Raw genomic sequence first — 17705 nt, forward strand, 5'->3', positions numbered from 1 at the left:
AGTCATGTTTCAGCATGCAGTCAACTCTGAGTCAACTCTGCTGGGGGAACAAAGTACTTAATGTTGTCTTTAGACCCTGGAGATTTTGCGAGATCTCTCTGACCATTCCACACATGCATTAGCTGTGTAGCAGGCATTCAGTGTAAGTCCTTGAGGTGGCTTATATTTTATCTGTTTCAGTTTCAGTTGGTGATTGATTATTTTTCCCCTCTGCTCATGTTTCATGCTGCACTCCAAGACTCCATTTAGGCCCCATTTTATTTGGATTACATGCTTCTACTGTGGTCTGTGTTTAGGAAAATAAAGCCTCTCATATCATTTCTCCACTGATGACCTGCAGCTGTACATCCCATTGAAATCAGATGAAGCATGTGATATTTCACTTAAAGAGTTTTTCATTATTTAATTCTTTATTATTTAAGAAAACAATCATTACATAAAATAGTCATGAATATCATACATTTATTAAAACTGTATAAAATCACTGAGGTGCATTATGTTTCTGTGCATCATTTAATACCACACTGTAAAAACTCTTAGATGTAGCACTGTTTCACTCTGACACAACATTATTTCATCTGGTCTTTCTCAGGTCAGGTCATTACTTCTTTAACAAAGCAAAAATTTCAGTCATAATTTCTAGAGAAGCGTGTTTTTTTTCCTAACTAAATAGATGCAAGACAACATTTCACATACAAACATAGAATGACATTATGACTTGGACTTTGTACTTATCAAGTTTATGCTCAAAATAAGTGCTTTTAAAAACAAAATAAGACTTTTTCCTTGACATTAGGAAACAATAATAATCAAGCCTGCATTTACAATTAAAATCTTAATGTTAAAAAATGTTTTCTATGCACATGAGACATTAAAAGCAGATGTTGGTTTGAAAAGATGTTTCCAGTGGATTTTAGGCAAAACACCTCAGTAGGAAGTGACTCATGTGGGTGTAAACGTGTTGATGGGCTGAACCCTCAAGCCCATGATCCTTGTCTGTGTACCACTGAAAGAGGATTTGGTATTTGGTATTTTTTTTATTCATATCACATGGATTTTTAAACTTGACACACTTGAATCCTTATGAAAACATGTCATGTTCCGCTTTGGGTTTTTCAGATTACTCACCATTGCCTCAAAGTCCACCTGCTCCTCCACCAGAGCTTCTGAGATCTCAGCTGCCTGCTGGAAATGAACATTGTCTGGAAAAACATAACAAACAAGACATTAACAAAGCTTTCAATGGAATGGAAAAGGTCAACAGATCTCTGAGATCCATTCTCTCTATTTACTGCAAATTTAACACATGTTCAACCAGTACATTTCAAAGATACCATACTATGAGCTGAAGCTCAGATACAAAGTTTTAGCTTATGGTGGTGCTAAACTAAAGATCAATAGGTCAACAAAACCATAGCAATTAATTATCTGAACACAGACAGTATCTGTGTTTAATTTTAAAGGAGTAGTTCAACATTTTGTGAAATGCAATGTATTTTTGCCAAGAGCTACATGAGAAGATCAACTCCACTCATATCTGCACATTAAATATGAAGCTACAGCCAGCAGCTGGTTAGCTTAGCTTAGCATAAAGACTAGTCACAGGGGGAACCAGCTTTCTTCTCTGTCAGAAAGTAACAAAATCCACATACCAACAGCTCTAAAGCTGTTCACACCATCACTGGGGTTCTTTAACATAAAAACAAGATTTAAAAAAATCTAATGTGTGTTTATAAAAGAAAAAAGTATATTCTAATCTAAGTGACAAACAAAGATGTGATTGTTAGTACAGTATGTTTTTAGTACTATTATTATTTAGCTTTTGCATTGAATCTGTGCCATGTGTATAATGTTGATTTATAATCTTATATAGGCAGTCTGAAATGTAATTATCAGATTATACTGTTGTATGATTTTACTGTGTACACTGTAGATGTATGTAGGCTGTGTCAAGTGAACTTTTAGTTAATGACAAGTACTGGCATATACAATGACTTCTTGCTATTTTTACTTGCCTTGAACAGCATTTCTTTTCTTAGATATTTCCTTTGCTTGCTCTGACAGTTGTCAGACATAATAACTTAGGCCTGACTTCTGTCTTGTGACCTGGAAAGCCTGTTGTGTTACTATGTTGCATTACTCACCATCAGCTGTTCCATGAACCAGGAGATACTGCACTGAATGGAAATTCTTGGCCCTGGCAGTCACTGTCGAGTTCTGCACACAATCAGATTTGTGTTTATTGGTGACCACAGGCAGTGACAGGACTAAACAAGAAAGGAGAGGCCATGTGTGTGAAACTTACAAGGTAGGCGTCAGGATTCTCTGAAGGTTCCATCATGTAACGCTCTGTGTAGATGGAATCTGAAATAGACAGACAGATAATTGCAGACATTATGTGTCATTAAAGAGAGTGGACCAGGTCTGGAGAGGTTGTCCAACTGAAGAACTTGCTTAAAAGGACAAAAAAAATACCATAATAAACCCATTTGGAAACTGGAGCCACTGCCATTCCACATTTGAAAACTCCACTTCCAGCTCCCAAGGCCATTGATGTTACATACCCACCATAAGACTGAGGAAGATAAACAGCACATTACTGTAGCTCATCTCTTGTCTTAAGTAAAGCTCAAGCACACTGAGAGCTAAGTGAAACATTAACTTACTCTCAGAGCCATTTTACTGACCTCTCAAATATGAAACTACTTACCCAGCCCCAGATAGCAACTCTGTCTTTGTCAATGAAACCCATTTTGATGAATTCCCTAAAAATTAAGACAGACAAAAAAAGACAAGGCAGGAGCTCATATGGATCTGAACTTGATCAACATAGGACGTGTGTGTGTACACCTGGGAGCAGGTTAACAACTGAAACAAGTAGGATCCAGTTTTATCAAGCTTTCCCGGCAGAGGGTGAAGTCGTTTGTCTGAGATGCACTGATTGGTCTGAACTGATCCTCGCTTTCCTTACTTGGCAGCTGTTATCTGATCTTCCACTTCATAGGTTCCCAGACGTTTGTAAATTTCATGCATTAACTGGTCGCCCTGGAAACCGCTTCCCCTTCCGTCAAAGCTGGCTACGATGATTTTCTCTGTGCTGGCCAGGTAAGTGGACCAGCTGACCCTGTAGGTGAAGTCTGCTTTCTGACTGCAGGGACCTGCATACCTAAAAGGTTGGGCAAATTCAGTGTCAGTTTATAGCCCTCCTTTGAAAAGCTTTGACATTTTCACTTTTAAAATTTTATTTTATTGCTTTTTTAAAAAAAAAAAAAAAAAAAAAAAAAAAAAGCATCCTTACACATCAATCAGTAGAGGGTACTTCTTGGATTCATCAAAACCTGGAGGCAAAAACATCTGGTACCAGAGATCTGTCAAAAATATGAACATAGATGAGAACGAATAATTCTCTGTTTTAAAATGATGTTTAGTTAGGTAAAAGAGGCTATACAATAATGTAAAAAATATTCTATTACAAGTTTTTTTTTTATTTTACAAGTAAAGCCCTGTATTCAAAATCCTACAAAAGGTATTACTACTAAAGGTATTATAGGTATTGGTATCATAGGTATTATCTGAAAAAATGTATTGTAGTTTTAAAAAGTAAAAGAACTGGTTCTGCACAAAGTCATTATATGATCAAACGGGACCCGTACTCATTTATCTTTTATTTCTTACAACATATCTTGTAATAGTTGCTCTCAGTCTAAGCCTACCTCACAGCAAGAAGTCAGACAGGAAACTATTCTTGATGCATTACTATTCATATTATAAATAAATAACATTGCTTTTCCTAATCGGCATGTCAGTGTCAATTTATATATAGATGATAAAATTGTATCAATCCCATAGAGCATCATTGCTCTCTGTATCACAAATTTGTTTTTGTCTTCTTTTTACTCTTCAGTGGAGTAAAAAGTACAATGTTTCCCTGTTCAGTGTAAAGGAGTAGAAGTATAAAATGGAAACAAATCAAAGTAAAGATACCACAAACTTGTACTTTAGCACAGTACATGAGTAAATGAACTTCGTTATTCTCCATCACTGACATAAATGTTAACTGTTGGTTGGTTGTAGCTGAAATCACTTACTGTATCCAGCAACTTTGATGGTACCGCGGCGCATGGAGGGCATTTGGAGGTCAGATATCAGGTTGCTAAATGCAGTGTTGTTCTCCAGAACTTTCAGCTCTACAAATGTAAAAATATAGAAATCTCATTAGAGCAAATGTTTTCTGCTCCTTTATTTCATTTCAGATTCAAGTCTAAAGTAGTGGCTTACCTTTATCATTCCTGTTATCCATGATAGAATGGTAAGGAATGCCTGGACCTGTGAATACAAATTACATCAGTATTATTGTTATATAGATATACAGATAGTTCTATATTACAAGAGTCAGAGGGTAAAGTTAAAGAAAGTGTAACTGACCACTGCAGCTCAGACGGTAGAAGGAGGCATTGTGGCTGAAGTAAGCTGAGTTGTACTGACATTTTTCTCCATGTAATGTGCAAGTCAGACACTTGGTCCCTTGTTTGGTCCACCTGTTAAACACACACACAGACACACTGTCAATATGAAGAAATACTTTAAAATAAAGAAATCACGTCTTCAACTAACAAGCAGGAACCCTTACTTGTAAACATTCCTTCCTCCTGGCTTGCCGCCGTCTTCGTTACTTGAATAATATCTGTGGAATAATTGGTATGAATGAGAGGGGAGGAGGACTTCAGGCTGTAGCAAAGGAAGAATTCAGCCCATGGGGCATTACTGATGTGTGTATTTGTCAGTGTGTGCAGTTTTCTTCCTGATGTCATCATTGTCATTGGAGATCCCAACATTCACAGAAATGCCAAAAATGTATGACTAAAACTTAAGAAGAATTAGATAAAATTAAAAATTAGAGACAGCTGAAATATTTCCATGTCATGACATGATGCGGCCATAAAATATATGGCACCTTGAGTTTGACTGTTTCATTCAATGTAACATCATAAATCAGCCAATAAAGTACTGGAAACAGAGTTATAAATTGAGAAAGAACACATTTCATACACCAGTTCATTATGCATGTTTTTGAAAGAGACACTGTGAGAATGTCAAGACTTGTGGATGTGTGAACAGGTATGTGCAGCTGATACAACAGATAATTACAACTTACACACTATCTGCTTTGACTTTCAGAATGTTAATGACTTCCCACTCTCCAGAGGTGATTGGTGTGGCCACTCCCTGCATGAGTATGGCAGAACAGAATGCATGTGAGTACGTGTGATAGTAAACTATTCCTGAGGGCTATTGTACAAGGCTCAAAAAACAGCAAATGGTACACTGAGGTAAAATATGGCTGTTGAAACTGGCCAGCGTTATACCAAAGTAATCACGCTACCTACCCCAACAACATGATGGATGTGCTTGTACTTTTTGGTGTCACTCATCAGCAGGTAATAGCTGGCCTTGTCTTCAGCAAAAACAGGTTCTGGTGGAGAGAACTAGGAAAAACAGGAATATTAGAATCTAGCGCGTGATGTCTTTTATGGGTGCTTTTAACATGTCTTTTAAGGATATGGCTGCCATTGACCTATATTTTCTCACTGTTGTCAAATCCAGTGACTAAAACCAACAGTGTGTTAATTTACCTCTCAGCCCCAGGCCTACTGGTTCCTACTGAAGATGTAAATCTCTAAAAATATGTAAATAAAATATCTAGCTTCATTTTTATAAAAAGCTCAGTAATCCCTAAAACAGCTGGAAACTAGTTTTGTGTAGAAATAGTACATTTGTTGTTTGTTGCTGTTTTTCAATGATGGATTGACGGTATCTGACAACAGGACAATGTATGTGGAACTGAGTCAAAATAGACTAGTGTGTGTGTTGTTTTGTGCAACAGTGGAGCACAGAGGGATATGATATGTCAGGCTTTGATAAACACACAGTACCTGTTAGTAGGATATATTATTTGTTGGTTTAGTTTGTTGTTTTTTCATGAGATTTGCTGATTTAAAAAACAAAAACAAAAAAACCTGGACATACCCGTCCAATCCAGCCTGTGGCGCTCTTCACTTCCAGATGCTGTAAAACAAAGGCAAGTGGTGTTTATAGCTGTACTAAACTTTTTATAGCAATACACCACCCTTATCAGTTTAAGACAAGTTGCAACAAAGACCTGAATTTAGCAACCCTGGAAAGGCTGCTGCTACACACGCAACACAAAACTGTTAGATGAAGCACCTCAAGGTGACTGTTTTTCAAGTTAAGGAATGAAATTTGATGCTGAACTTGCAACATTTCCTCTGGACTGGTAAGCCGTTAATAGCTTAGCTATATGGCAAAATCAAAACTTACAAATAGCTCCTTCATGATGAAACTAATCTGAGGCTTGAGCACTGAGTTTACCAAATCAAATGGGTCTCTCCTCAAGTGTTAATCTTTTCAGCATGAAATTTCCTTATTGTCTCCTTGCTGAGCTGCAGTAGGTGGATGCCAACTCTAAGAGAGAATCTGGTACTCAGACTGCTGATATTATCTTATCATGGCTTGGATGATCTTTGGAATGCATATGTAGTCATGCTGGCAGTGTGACACCAGGGATAACATTGCCACTTGGTTGGTCCACCATTCTGGTCCAGAGTGAAATATTTCAACAACTATTGGATGGACTGTCATGAAAGGTTGTACAGATGTCCATGGTGCCCAGAGGTAAAGTCCTACTGAGTCTGGTGATCCCCTGACTTGTGCCACCAGCAGGTCAGGTAAACCTGGTCCAGTAAACATGGTAAATATTACACCAGCTAAACATCAGCATGCATTAGCACTGAAATTGTTAGCATGCTGACATTAGCATTTAACTCAAAGCACGGGGCTGCTGGCATGAGTCATCACATTAGGAAGGGATCTCTTCACAGCCAGTATGAAAATGAGGAACACTACAAATAGCACTCTATGGACGTAAATATTTTTAAGACAGACTTAGGAAAACATGGACCTATGCTTTAAATTGTTTATGTGCAGCTAAATTTAACTTGGTAATGCATAGCAGCTGGTGTCACATTAGCAGCTGACATGAAGGCAATTTAGACAGAATAAACCCTTTCCTTAGCCTCCCTGGCAGTAAAAAGTGTCTCTGAGTGTAGGTTTTATTGCTTCTAAAATGGTTTGTGTACTCATCATGAAGCTGAGTGTCTAGTAGCTCTGTGCAACACCTAATATCTCATGTGATAAAAAAAAGTTCTAATGCAATAATATATGTATCATAACACAATGTTTTACCTCAATAGGATCCCATCTGGATTCACTCAAGTTGTAGATCTGAAGGATGAGGTGGTTTTGTACTCTCTTAAGCCACTGGACAGCAATACGGTTATCTGTCACCCAAGTAACAGTGGCCAGGTAGTGCTCACTGAGGGCAAGAAAGAAAAACAGCTGACACTGTTCTCATTTTCTTTGAGGGTCTAACATAAAAGATCTGCGTAGTAGAAACTGTTCCATTACCTTGCGCTGAATGAGGCTGGAACAACAACCTCAGTAATTTTTGTTGTGTTGTCAGTGTCCACAACAAACAATTTCACAACAGGGTTAGGAGTACCTGGCTGCACAACAAATGTACACCAGATAATGATTATACGGAACAAGTCTGAACCCAGAGCACACGATTCACTGACATACAACAATACAATAATCCCAGTACAAGCTTGTTAGAGCACAGCAAGCTTTGAATGTACTGTAGGTCTCACCTTTGGATATGGAATGGAAACAGTGCTGGGGTACTGGTTCTCACCGTACCAGGAATACTCTATATTGTGGACCCCTGTGTCATTGAACTCAGCATAAGCCACGTACTTCCCCCCAGGTGACCACCAGAGGCCCTGACTGGATGAGAACATCTCCTCTGGAAGGGGGAAAGTGTGGAGCTGAGTTAGCATTCAGGACTTCCTCTGGCTTAGGTTAGAAGTTCAGTTCCTCCTGCTGCAGTTGTGCTAAAAATGCATGTACTGATGATCCTGTAAGCTGCAGTACATCTCTGTTGCATCTGTCCTTTACTGGGCAACAATATATATTAAGACAAAAAGTGTAAAGTAGAATAAAATGGAAATACTTTCCAGTTAGTTGATATAGTTGATTACCCCCATTTAAACACAGCATTAAACTATGATCTGTATCTGGATAAGGAATGTTAATGCAGCTGTAAATGCATGCAGAATGCATTGGGTTCAGAATGCAATCAGACCAGGCACACCACATTAAGAGGTGGTCTGGCTTGAATTGTGATCAGATCTAAACGGGTGTACGTGCAATCCACACAGCATGACCAGGCAGAATGGAGATGATGAGAACTCTTATTAATACAAAGTGTAAATACAAGTTATTAACCAGATAATGATTACATGTTTGTTTGACAAAAATTCTGTACAACATGTACCACTTACCCTCATACACCCAGTCTGGAATCCCATTTAAAATGAAATTCTCCTTTCCATTGAATGTGATTTGCTGTGCTGGGGACCCAGGACTGGTCTTTATATACACATTGTTCTCCCAGACAAAGGCCTAGAAATATGAATACACAGGTTCAGAAATGGCTGAGCTTGTCTTCTGGACCCTCAGAAACCCATTTTGAAGCCTTTTCACTCTGCTCAAGTGTTTGGGAAAGGTTGTGCTCGATCACCGCATCTATCACCTATTTCAAAGCAGAAGTGCCACTCAAAGTTATGTACACATAACCAATCATTTGTCTGTCCAAGCTTACCAGTTTGTTCCCTATGGGCGCCCAGGAGAAGTACTGGACTTCATCAGGAATGTCAGAGGGTGTGAAAAATTTGCTGAAACGAATTGAAAAAATACCTCAGGGATTTGGAACTGCTGTGAGTTTTACTTCTTCATCTGCAGCTGCAGTAAACTCTTTCAAGTATGTTCTAATGCTGCTGCATTAGCATTTTACTGTAAAATAAGTGTCAGCTTCAAATGCTTAACATAAGCTATTAGGCAGATGTTTTCAATACAAGTGTCTTGCATTATCTTAAGTGTAAATACTGTTCATTGGAAAAAAAAAAAGAAAAAAAAATGAAAATACATAATTAGGGTACTTACTCTGAATTCACATCATACAGTGAATATGAAGCTGTAAATGAATGCCTCCACAGCTGATGTGAAAAAAACAAAATAAGGAGATGTGTGATCACTCAAGAGCTTTAAACATGCATAGATAAATGTGAATAGAAGTTTAGTGTACCTTGGAATGGTTGCTCATGAAAGCGACATATTTTCGGTCAGCAGACAGTTGGTAATCATAAGCCTTTTTTTCATTCTGTGTTGGAAAAGAAAACAAACTTTTCACAAACACCTCCTCAAGACCTCACTGACAACACTGCGTTTGTTTGGAGGGGTGTGGAGTTTTCATGATGACATCATGTGGTTTGTGTTGCTTACACAAAAGATGGACATGAGGGGACCAACTTACGAATTTGTCTTTGCTCAAGAACTCTTTGGACTCTTCTGTGATCACGTTGGTGAGGTAGACTGAGCCTTGGGACTTATGGAGATACTCATCGTCTGTGGTGGAAGAGTTAGTAAAATGAAAGGACAACGCAGGACAAGCACGCAAATCCCTAAAGACATTGTTGAAATGGCAACACTTTATAATAAGAGAACAAAACACATGTTAAAGTCATATTTTACTAATGCATGAGTCAGACTGACTAAATACAGGAGGTATCAGTAGTTCCTGCTGCTCAGCATTTAAGAAATGATCAAGTCACTGTGACTAAATGTGTTAAAACCACCAACATTTAGCTTACATATCACAAGGAATACCTACTGTATATTAACAGTTGTATAAAGTTTCTACTCTGGAGGAGCTTTGTCAAGTTTGAAAAAATAATCCTGATGATTTCATAAGAGCACGTAGACCCAGAACAGTGCAGTACCTGTGTCTCTTCGACACATGAAGATTGGTTATGTGAAGATGAACTGGCTGTCAGATGCAAGCATCTACACGCTAGGGGGGTTGTATGTGAAGTTTTATTTTATTCCAGTTATCATTTTTTGGTTGGTGTTGAAATAATTGGAATGTAGCATGGAACAGAACGGTGCGCTAAAGCCAAAAATATCTAGCAGCTGCTTGTGGACGTATCCAGGGGGAACTGACTAACATTAGCACATTAAGCTTGAAACTTGCTGTTAATGTTGCACCAGAAATCCAATTCTGTACTTTCAACATCACTATAGATGTTTCTGTAGACCACTAGCTCATGCCAATATTTGCATCTGACTACCAGTTTTATCTCTTTTAAAATAAAAATCCCACAGACTGAAACAAGATCTGCCTCAACAGAAGTGTTCCAGGATATGAGGGGTTGGGGAGTAATGGTTCTGGACTGGATGGGTTGGATATTTTTAATTGGACTTTTTCTGGGAAAAAAAAAGCTATGTCAACCTCATGGTGGCACTCATGGGGACCATACTACTACATGTATACAGGATGTATTCATTATACATCCTGTATACATGTATCCAAATACATCATAAGTCTGTTTTGTACTCTTATTATAAAGTGTTACTAAAAAATATTCCATGTACATGCATGATAGACACTGGAAAGAGGGGATCAATCAAAGTGAATTAGTAACTAGCGCAAACGGTAATATTGTAGCTGATAGATAGTAAAGAACTCTCATTGATGTATTTACAGTTTAAATGCCAGTACACACCTGCCTTAAATCAATGTCACCATGACCCACCTCCATCCCACAATCACTCCTTTATACAGGATTAAATATCTGTGAGAAACCATCTCCCACCTGAGATCCACCTCATGCCAAAGGACTTTGGTCTCAGTGAACTGTTGAAGACATCCTCCAGGGTGAAGGATCTCTGGTTTCCCCCCTTCTCCTCTGAAACAAGTATTGGGAAGAGTGTTTGAACCTGGCTGGGACTCGATGGTCACAGGTTACAGATAACATATCAAACACACACATCAGGATGATCATCATAAAACAAGGTAAGTGCTGTAACTGATAATGACAGGCGGAATATCTTGCGTCAGTGCTTGTGTGGGAGCAAGAATAGAAATTGTCATAGTGTGTGAATGTGTATGAAGCTATTTAAAGGCATGAGTGTGGTCTCATATCTTCGTTTGTGACGTTAACCACGATGTTTAATGTCACGAAGTCTAAAGTCTCAGAGTTGAATAGCGGCACATTTCCTATCACTATTTTGAACGGGTGTCATTTAACAACGGTCCAAATGGATCATGCGTAATGACGCGTGCGTATTGTTCTTTCTATCGGAAGTGTTTAACGGCGCGTACAATTGAAGCATATAATGGCAACATGTGAATCATTTAAAAGCAAAGACTCACCATTCAGAAATATAGCCGTGGGTACCGCTATCAAAATGACAACGACTGCTACTCCAAAAACCCCGAGGAGCACCTTGCCGACGGAAACCTGTTCAGGGTTGAATACACAAAAAGTCACAAACCGCTCCAAAAAGCTCCCTGTGGAGCATACCCCAACACAACATTGACATGTGAGTATTTGCAAAACACTACCAACCATTTTTTTTCTCTGTGCGCGGCCGGTGTGCTAAACCAATAACCATCCAAATCACAACTCCATCGATCCAGGCGGCTGCACGCGCGGAGAACGCCAAAGTTATGCGACACACTGGCTTTGCTGTTAAATATTATCTCAACTGAAGTTTCAAAGGTGGGACAATAAATGTCAAGCGGAGTAAAGTTCGTCAGGTTTCATGGTGCTCCACTGTTTTGAGGAAGTGTGCAGCTGCTTGTCAGGCGGTTCCCCAAACTGTCCACTACTCACAACAGCTACAAGTCATTCATTCATACGTCGTCCTGGGAATATGGCCATGACATTTTTATATCCTTATTAATATGATAACCCATTTTCTACCTCTACAGCAGGTAATATAAAATAAGTTCTCTGTTTTATACAAAACTGCAACATGACTGCCTGTTTATGCATGTGTATTAAGAAATGTATTAGTCTTGTTTAACGGTTTTATACTGAGCAGTCACACCATGCACATATGATACAGGTTGAGGCAGTGACTCATGATATCCTGTTCTGACCAGTTGGTCATACAGGCAAACACCTTCCTCTTTGGAGACCAAAGAAATACAAATTAGGCTTTTACATACATCTTAGTATTAGAGTTGACTAATGTTGGAGTTAAACAGAATTATATAACACTATACTGTCATGACATCTACAAGACTATTAACTGTCGGGGTCAGTGTGGGAGTAGGAGCCCCCACACCACACCCTTTTGCTGATGGCCAAATTACAAATGATGATTTTTAAAAAGGTGCATTTGAGTATTTTCAGACTCTTTGCTGTTGAATATTGTACTTATGTATTAATTCACACAGAAAAATACATTTAATGAATAAAAACAAAAATGTTAATATTTTGTTCTTGGCAGGGTGGAGAACTGCTTTTTGACCAGGATTTTAAATGAATAAGAATTTAGTTTAAAAAAAAAAAACACTTGAGACATATAAATGTTTCCAAAATACTATATAGTTATGCAGAATTTCTACTGTGATTCTTTGAGGTGGAGGTATCTGCATTCAGTAACACTGTGAAGCAAGACTATGTACATTTCTAGAGAAGTAAAATGTTATTCTTCTTACAAGTGAAATGTTGAATTAAGCAATATAATGCATTCTTCCTCAATTCAATACACTCAGGAGTTTTGCTGCTACAGTCTCAATTGCATTGGCATGGCTAAGAGCTTATGGTGGCTAATGTTAGCTAAAGCATTAGGTCAATATTGCAGATGTTATTGAGTGTGTTTGCTGACTTTATGACTCTTTTCTACTTTAACTACTGTTATAATATGTTTCCACATTTAACATGATCCCATTACAGCCTCCTGTATAGGCACAATGGCTGTTGTTAAGCAAAAGTTGGCTTTACTGCTACAAGCTGAACACACACTGGGCTTCATCACCTCATTAAATACACCTTTTTGTTGTACTGGGCTGCTGAAAACATTTAGGCCTTCCTTACTGAGTTGCTTCCCCTCTTGTACGATCCAAATCTGAATTTAGATCATACAAGAGAGGAAGCTTAAAAACCCTTTTCTAACTCATCTGTTTCATTTCAGTTTACCACTTTGATTCAGAATGAAATCTTAATTTCAGCAGCTTGCTGACATATTTCATTTGCTGACATGGATTGCCATTGAATTTTAGGGAGACATTTATGGTGTCCAAAGGATGAATTCTGATGATGATGGTGATCCCCAGATGTTTCCTCTAAAACCAGTGTGATGTTGATGTTTTTTGTGAAATGTCTCAAGACATTGCTGCTCCCCACAAGATGAATTGTAATAACTTTGGTGTTCCCTTCACTTTTCATCTAGCGCCATCATCAGGTCAACTTTTTAATGTGTCCAGTACTTTGGTTTATGACCATGTACCTCGTAGATGTAATGCCATTTTCATCAGTCTCAGCTGTACTTTGTTTTAAGGACTCACTGACATATGTTAGCATGCTAAGAAGCTAAACTAAGACAGTGAAAAAGATAAAGACTATACTCCCATTTATCAGCATGTTAACATCATCATCGTCGTCATAATGGGTGTGTCAGCATGCTGACAATAGCATTTAGCACCACTGTGCCCAAGTACAGTCCTACAAAGCTGTTAGCACAACTGTACAGTTGTGTTACTATCACTGCTCTCTTTATGACTGCAGACATTCTCTACTTTCCGTCATAATGACATTAATGCGTACAGTTTCTGTTACTTGTGGGTCTCTTTCTTCATTTCACACTCCTCACTTCATGATTTAGGTTCAGGTCTGACCAGCCCAACACTGCGTCAGGTGACTTTACACAACTGTTGGATAACTGATAACATAACTGCTGTACAGCTGGGAAGATTTATAAAGTGACTACCATAAATTCCATAAAATCCACTCAATATTTACATAATCATTATTATTCTTCAGTATTTCAGTCTAGTTCCCAGAAAGTAGTGTGAGAACTCTGTCACTCTATGATACTGGGATACCTGGAAAGGTGGAGAATTTCCAGGGTCAAAACTTTAAAAGCAGTTGTCATGTGTTTATAAGAATAATGTGATACATTTTTGACACAACAACATGACAGCATCAAGCACACTTCAAAATTCTATTTTAGTCTATGTTGCCACAGACTGTGGAAGTTTCCTTCTTTGTACAAACTGTAAGCACTGACCAGGACCAGTCACAGTAAATGCTAAAAGCCTGTTAAAAGCTTAACAAATATAAAGCTGTGCCTTTATGAGGAATAGACATCCTATTCTGCACACCGGACATCCTCAGCAAACAGACAGACACTGGATGTCTTCCCTAATGCAGCCCAGCTTGTTTGAAGAGTATTACTTCATAGATGCCTCCATTTACCTGACACTAAATGCAACTAAAATCGTTTATAGGTGTCACTTTAAGCACACTTGGCCTTATTGGGCAGATATAGTGTTGGTGTGCAGAGAGAGAGAGAGAGAGATGGAGAAAAAGGAAGGACACTGAATGAGAAAGAAAACAGTCATTTATGCACAACATGCAGGAGACTGAGGGAGCTCTGAATGAATCTAAATTGTTTTGTTGTAGGTTATTTCTTCTATATAAAATTCAGATGTTACCTTACAGGAATTTTACAAGATGTTCTTGCTATTCGGCTGTACCATTATAAATCAGTATTTTTCCTATTAACAGCAAAACAACGAGGAAATATATATTGCGTAGACAGAAAAGACTGTATGAACAAATCAACAGAACTCAGTGTTAGAATTTTAAAAAACTACATTATGAAAAAGAGATGCATCTACCAATTATTTTTATTATTGATTAATGTTAATTATGTTTTAATTAAATACAGAAAACACAACCAAATACAGACACACTGTGGGTTGCACAACTGAAATGAGTTGCAACAACAACAGTTTCCTGAGCACGATGAACATGCCCACATACACTTGGGACATACTATTTGTTGCCATCATCTGTGGCCAGATACTGTGTATAAATTCTTTGTCTGTGGCTCATGAAGTTACAGATGTCAACTGTCCGTCAGTGCTGCTGGAAAAGAACAAATATTGCAACAATTTCGTTTTAACATTCTGATTGCATGACTCAGGCCTTATTACAGTGTTAGCCTTGCTGATTAGCAGGTTATCAAATCAAATAATGGTGCATAATATCTGATTCATCCATTCAGAATATTACAATTTATTATGTTATTTGAATGAATGAAAATGCAAGAAAATGAGTGAATGAAACTATTTTATAAGTCATTTCTTTTCTCTGCAACTTGCAGCTTTTCAGTCTTTGGTTATGTTGTCTCTATTTGTAGCATGTTTCTGTATTTGGCTGTTTTCTCACTTTGCGATGTATTCTCTAAATACAGTGAAAATTATGTCCATTTTTTGTGTTTTATTCATTTACTTTTGTCATATTCCAGATGTTTCTGTGTGCAACACAAGTTGTTGCTCTCCTAACAAAAGCCAACACTTTGTTAAATGTTGCCGTTAGGGATTCTGGGTATTTGCACATGAAAATCTTTGACTGTAACCAGCTCTTCTAAGCTCTCTCCAAAGGGAAGTGTCTAGTGTTTATTCCCCAGGATAAACAAAGAAGCTGGGGTTTGATTCCAGCAGATGTGGTGTAAGTGTCAGTATTATAATGGCATTCTTGGCATGAGGTTGAACAGTGTTTGAGCTTGGATGTCATTGTTTGGGAGAACTTTGAGGGAATCACTGGTGTTAGAAATGGGTCAGTTAAGCTTCCATTAACATCCTTGTAGCACTGTGTGCATCTGCCTAATGCACTGCAGCAGCAGCTGTGCTACGTCTGCACAGACCCACTGTACTATTACTACTGCTCTTTTCTCACATTGTGTTTTGAAGATATGCCACTGAACATACAACAGCTATGACCAGAACACATAAAGACATTAAGGGTATGATACAAATACAATGTAAGTGGTGGGAAGTAATCAAATATATTTACTTCAGCATTGTTCTTAAGTACAATCTTGTAGCACTTGTACTTCCATTTTATGTTACTTTATTTTCCTTCTTCTACTTTTTACAGGGGATAATTCATACTTTCTCATGGCTATCTTGAGCAGATTAAAATTTTACAAACAAAACATATGATAATCTCATTATATATGACCCACTGTTACAGATTTAATTTCCCAAAGTATTTTCAATTACCTCCAACCCGACCCCAAAAAACATTAAATGATCAGCTTAGTATACTTAAAGTAACAAAAGAACTCATTCTGTAGAAGATGCCCCCTGTGACTATTAGATTGATGATACTGAGGCAACAATGTGTAAGCAGCACTTCATTTTGTAGCTGCTCAAGGTCCAGCTAGTTTTAACTACTTTATAATAATTTAGTCCAGTTGTTTCAGGGCCAGGGGTTAGACTGTTCTAAAGGGTCACAAGATAAATCAGAGAAATCATGAGATGATTAATGGGAGAGGAAAGAAGAAAAAACTAAATTCTGCTCTTCAATTGAAATATGTCTTTGGTGTTTTTTTGTTTTGTTTTTTTAATCTAATTGACTGGACTCTATGGTTTTGACAAATAGGTGCATAGACAGATTCCTGGAAGATTTTAAGTGCATTTCTAAGAATAAAATTATGAATTTGCAATATGTGTGTTGTAGAAACCAATACAAAAAACAAAGACATGTTTGCCAATGCTACTGTATCATTTGTCAATTGTCAATTTCACAACATCTTCAGGATGTATCGACCCTCCGTACTGATGCTAAGTACTACCAGAACACCAATTAACTACTGTTACAGGACTACAGACCCCAGACCTCCTTCTGTCCAGAGTTACACCTGAATACATTCTTCCTTGTTCATAATTTAGACAGGAAATGGAAATGAAGTCTTTTCTGATATTCAGGAAGACATCTGTCAATGTGAAAGTCCAGGCTCACAATCAAGATCACAGAAAGAATATCATTTATAAAACAACTTCTAATTGATTTCTGCTCGCCACACTTGTTTTAAAACAGGAATTTGCAAATTTGTCATTTCAAATTGTCACATTTAAAGTTGATAAAATGTGACTTTAAACTCAGAATAAAACTATGGAAGGTGTTTCACAAAAATGTCACATTATTCCTACAAGCTCTCATATCTACATGAGTATTACAACATATTTACCTTCATAGCTGCCAGTATATGCCCTCCTGAACCTGCAGCACTATCAGACACTCATTCATACTTTCTTTTGTCTGTTAGAGGCAGGTTTCAGGGTATGAGTGTTAGTTGTCACTGTGGTTAGACAGCGGGGCACCTCCCACCACAGATGCATCCTCTGCACCCTGCACACTGTCCTATATCTGCCTTCCATATTACACAGTACACTGCTTTTTTTGTTGAATTCACAGCACATTTCCTCTGAAATACATTGTAGATATGTCACCTTAAATTGCTTTCAGAGCTGTGGATTCTCACCTTGTAACTTTGGATGAATTCATTCATTCAATCACAGCTGATTGTCTTTGTGATAGACATCAGACAAGATTTGTGAACATTTCACATTTATGTGTAGCTTTCCTGTGAGGTTAAAAAGCAGACGACTGGAAGATGAGGTGAGAGTATGAAATTCCTATAAGGTGCAGCTGAAAAATGTATATTTGTCTTCACTGTTTTTGAAACTTATTAATTTATATGTA

General features: G+C 37.8%; 1 protein-coding gene across 2 annotated transcripts; it reads right to left on the reverse strand.

Annotated features, from left to right (window-relative positions):
• Window positions 1-391: 391 nt before the first annotated feature.
• LOC108900584 (dipeptidyl peptidase 4) lies at window positions 392-17292 on the reverse strand. 2 transcript variants are annotated; one of them, XM_018701723.2, is made up of 26 exons: window positions 17191-17292; window positions 11351-11438; window positions 10791-10883; window positions 9452-9543; window positions 9224-9298; window positions 9082-9134; window positions 8741-8813; window positions 8421-8541; window positions 7728-7882; window positions 7486-7583; window positions 7264-7393; window positions 6028-6066; window positions 5388-5486; window positions 5156-5226; window positions 4631-4684; window positions 4426-4538; window positions 4279-4326; window positions 4089-4187; window positions 3299-3368; window positions 2972-3166; window positions 2711-2765; window positions 2476-2575; window positions 2306-2364; window positions 2145-2217; window positions 1129-1202; window positions 392-1006 (listed from the first exon to the last, which is right to left on the reverse strand). In XM_018701723.2, exons 1-26 carry the CDS (start codon window positions 17194-17196, stop codon window positions 914-916), a joined length of 2226 nt encoding a protein of 741 aa, XP_018557239.1. In that variant the 5' UTR covers window positions 17197-17292; the 3' UTR covers window positions 392-913. The 2 variants fall into 2 exon arrangements, with proteins under 2 accessions (XP_018557239.1, XP_018557240.1); XM_018701724.2 differs by lacking the exon at window positions 17191-17292 and adding an exon at window positions 11547-11905.
• Window positions 17293-17705: the final 413 nt, after the last annotated feature.

Source organism: Lates calcarifer, linkage group LG7_2 (genome assembly GCF_001640805.2).
Source record: "Lates calcarifer isolate ASB-BC8 linkage group LG7_2, TLL_Latcal_v3, whole genome shotgun sequence".
NCBI lineage: Eukaryota > Metazoa > Chordata > Actinopteri > Centropomidae > Lates > Lates calcarifer.

Excerpts from the sequence above, each read along its gene's own strand:
- LOC108900584 (XM_018701723.2), bottom strand. Across the intron at positions 2,766-2,971 it reads GATCAGATAACAGCTGCCAA|GGAATTCATCAAAATGGGTT; the intron begins GTAAGGAAAGCG and ends CTTAATTTTTAG. Across the intron at positions 2,576-2,710 it reads GAGTTGCTATCTGGGGCTGG|TCTTATGGTGGGTATGTAAC; the intron begins GTAAGTAGTTTC and ends TATCTTCCTCAG.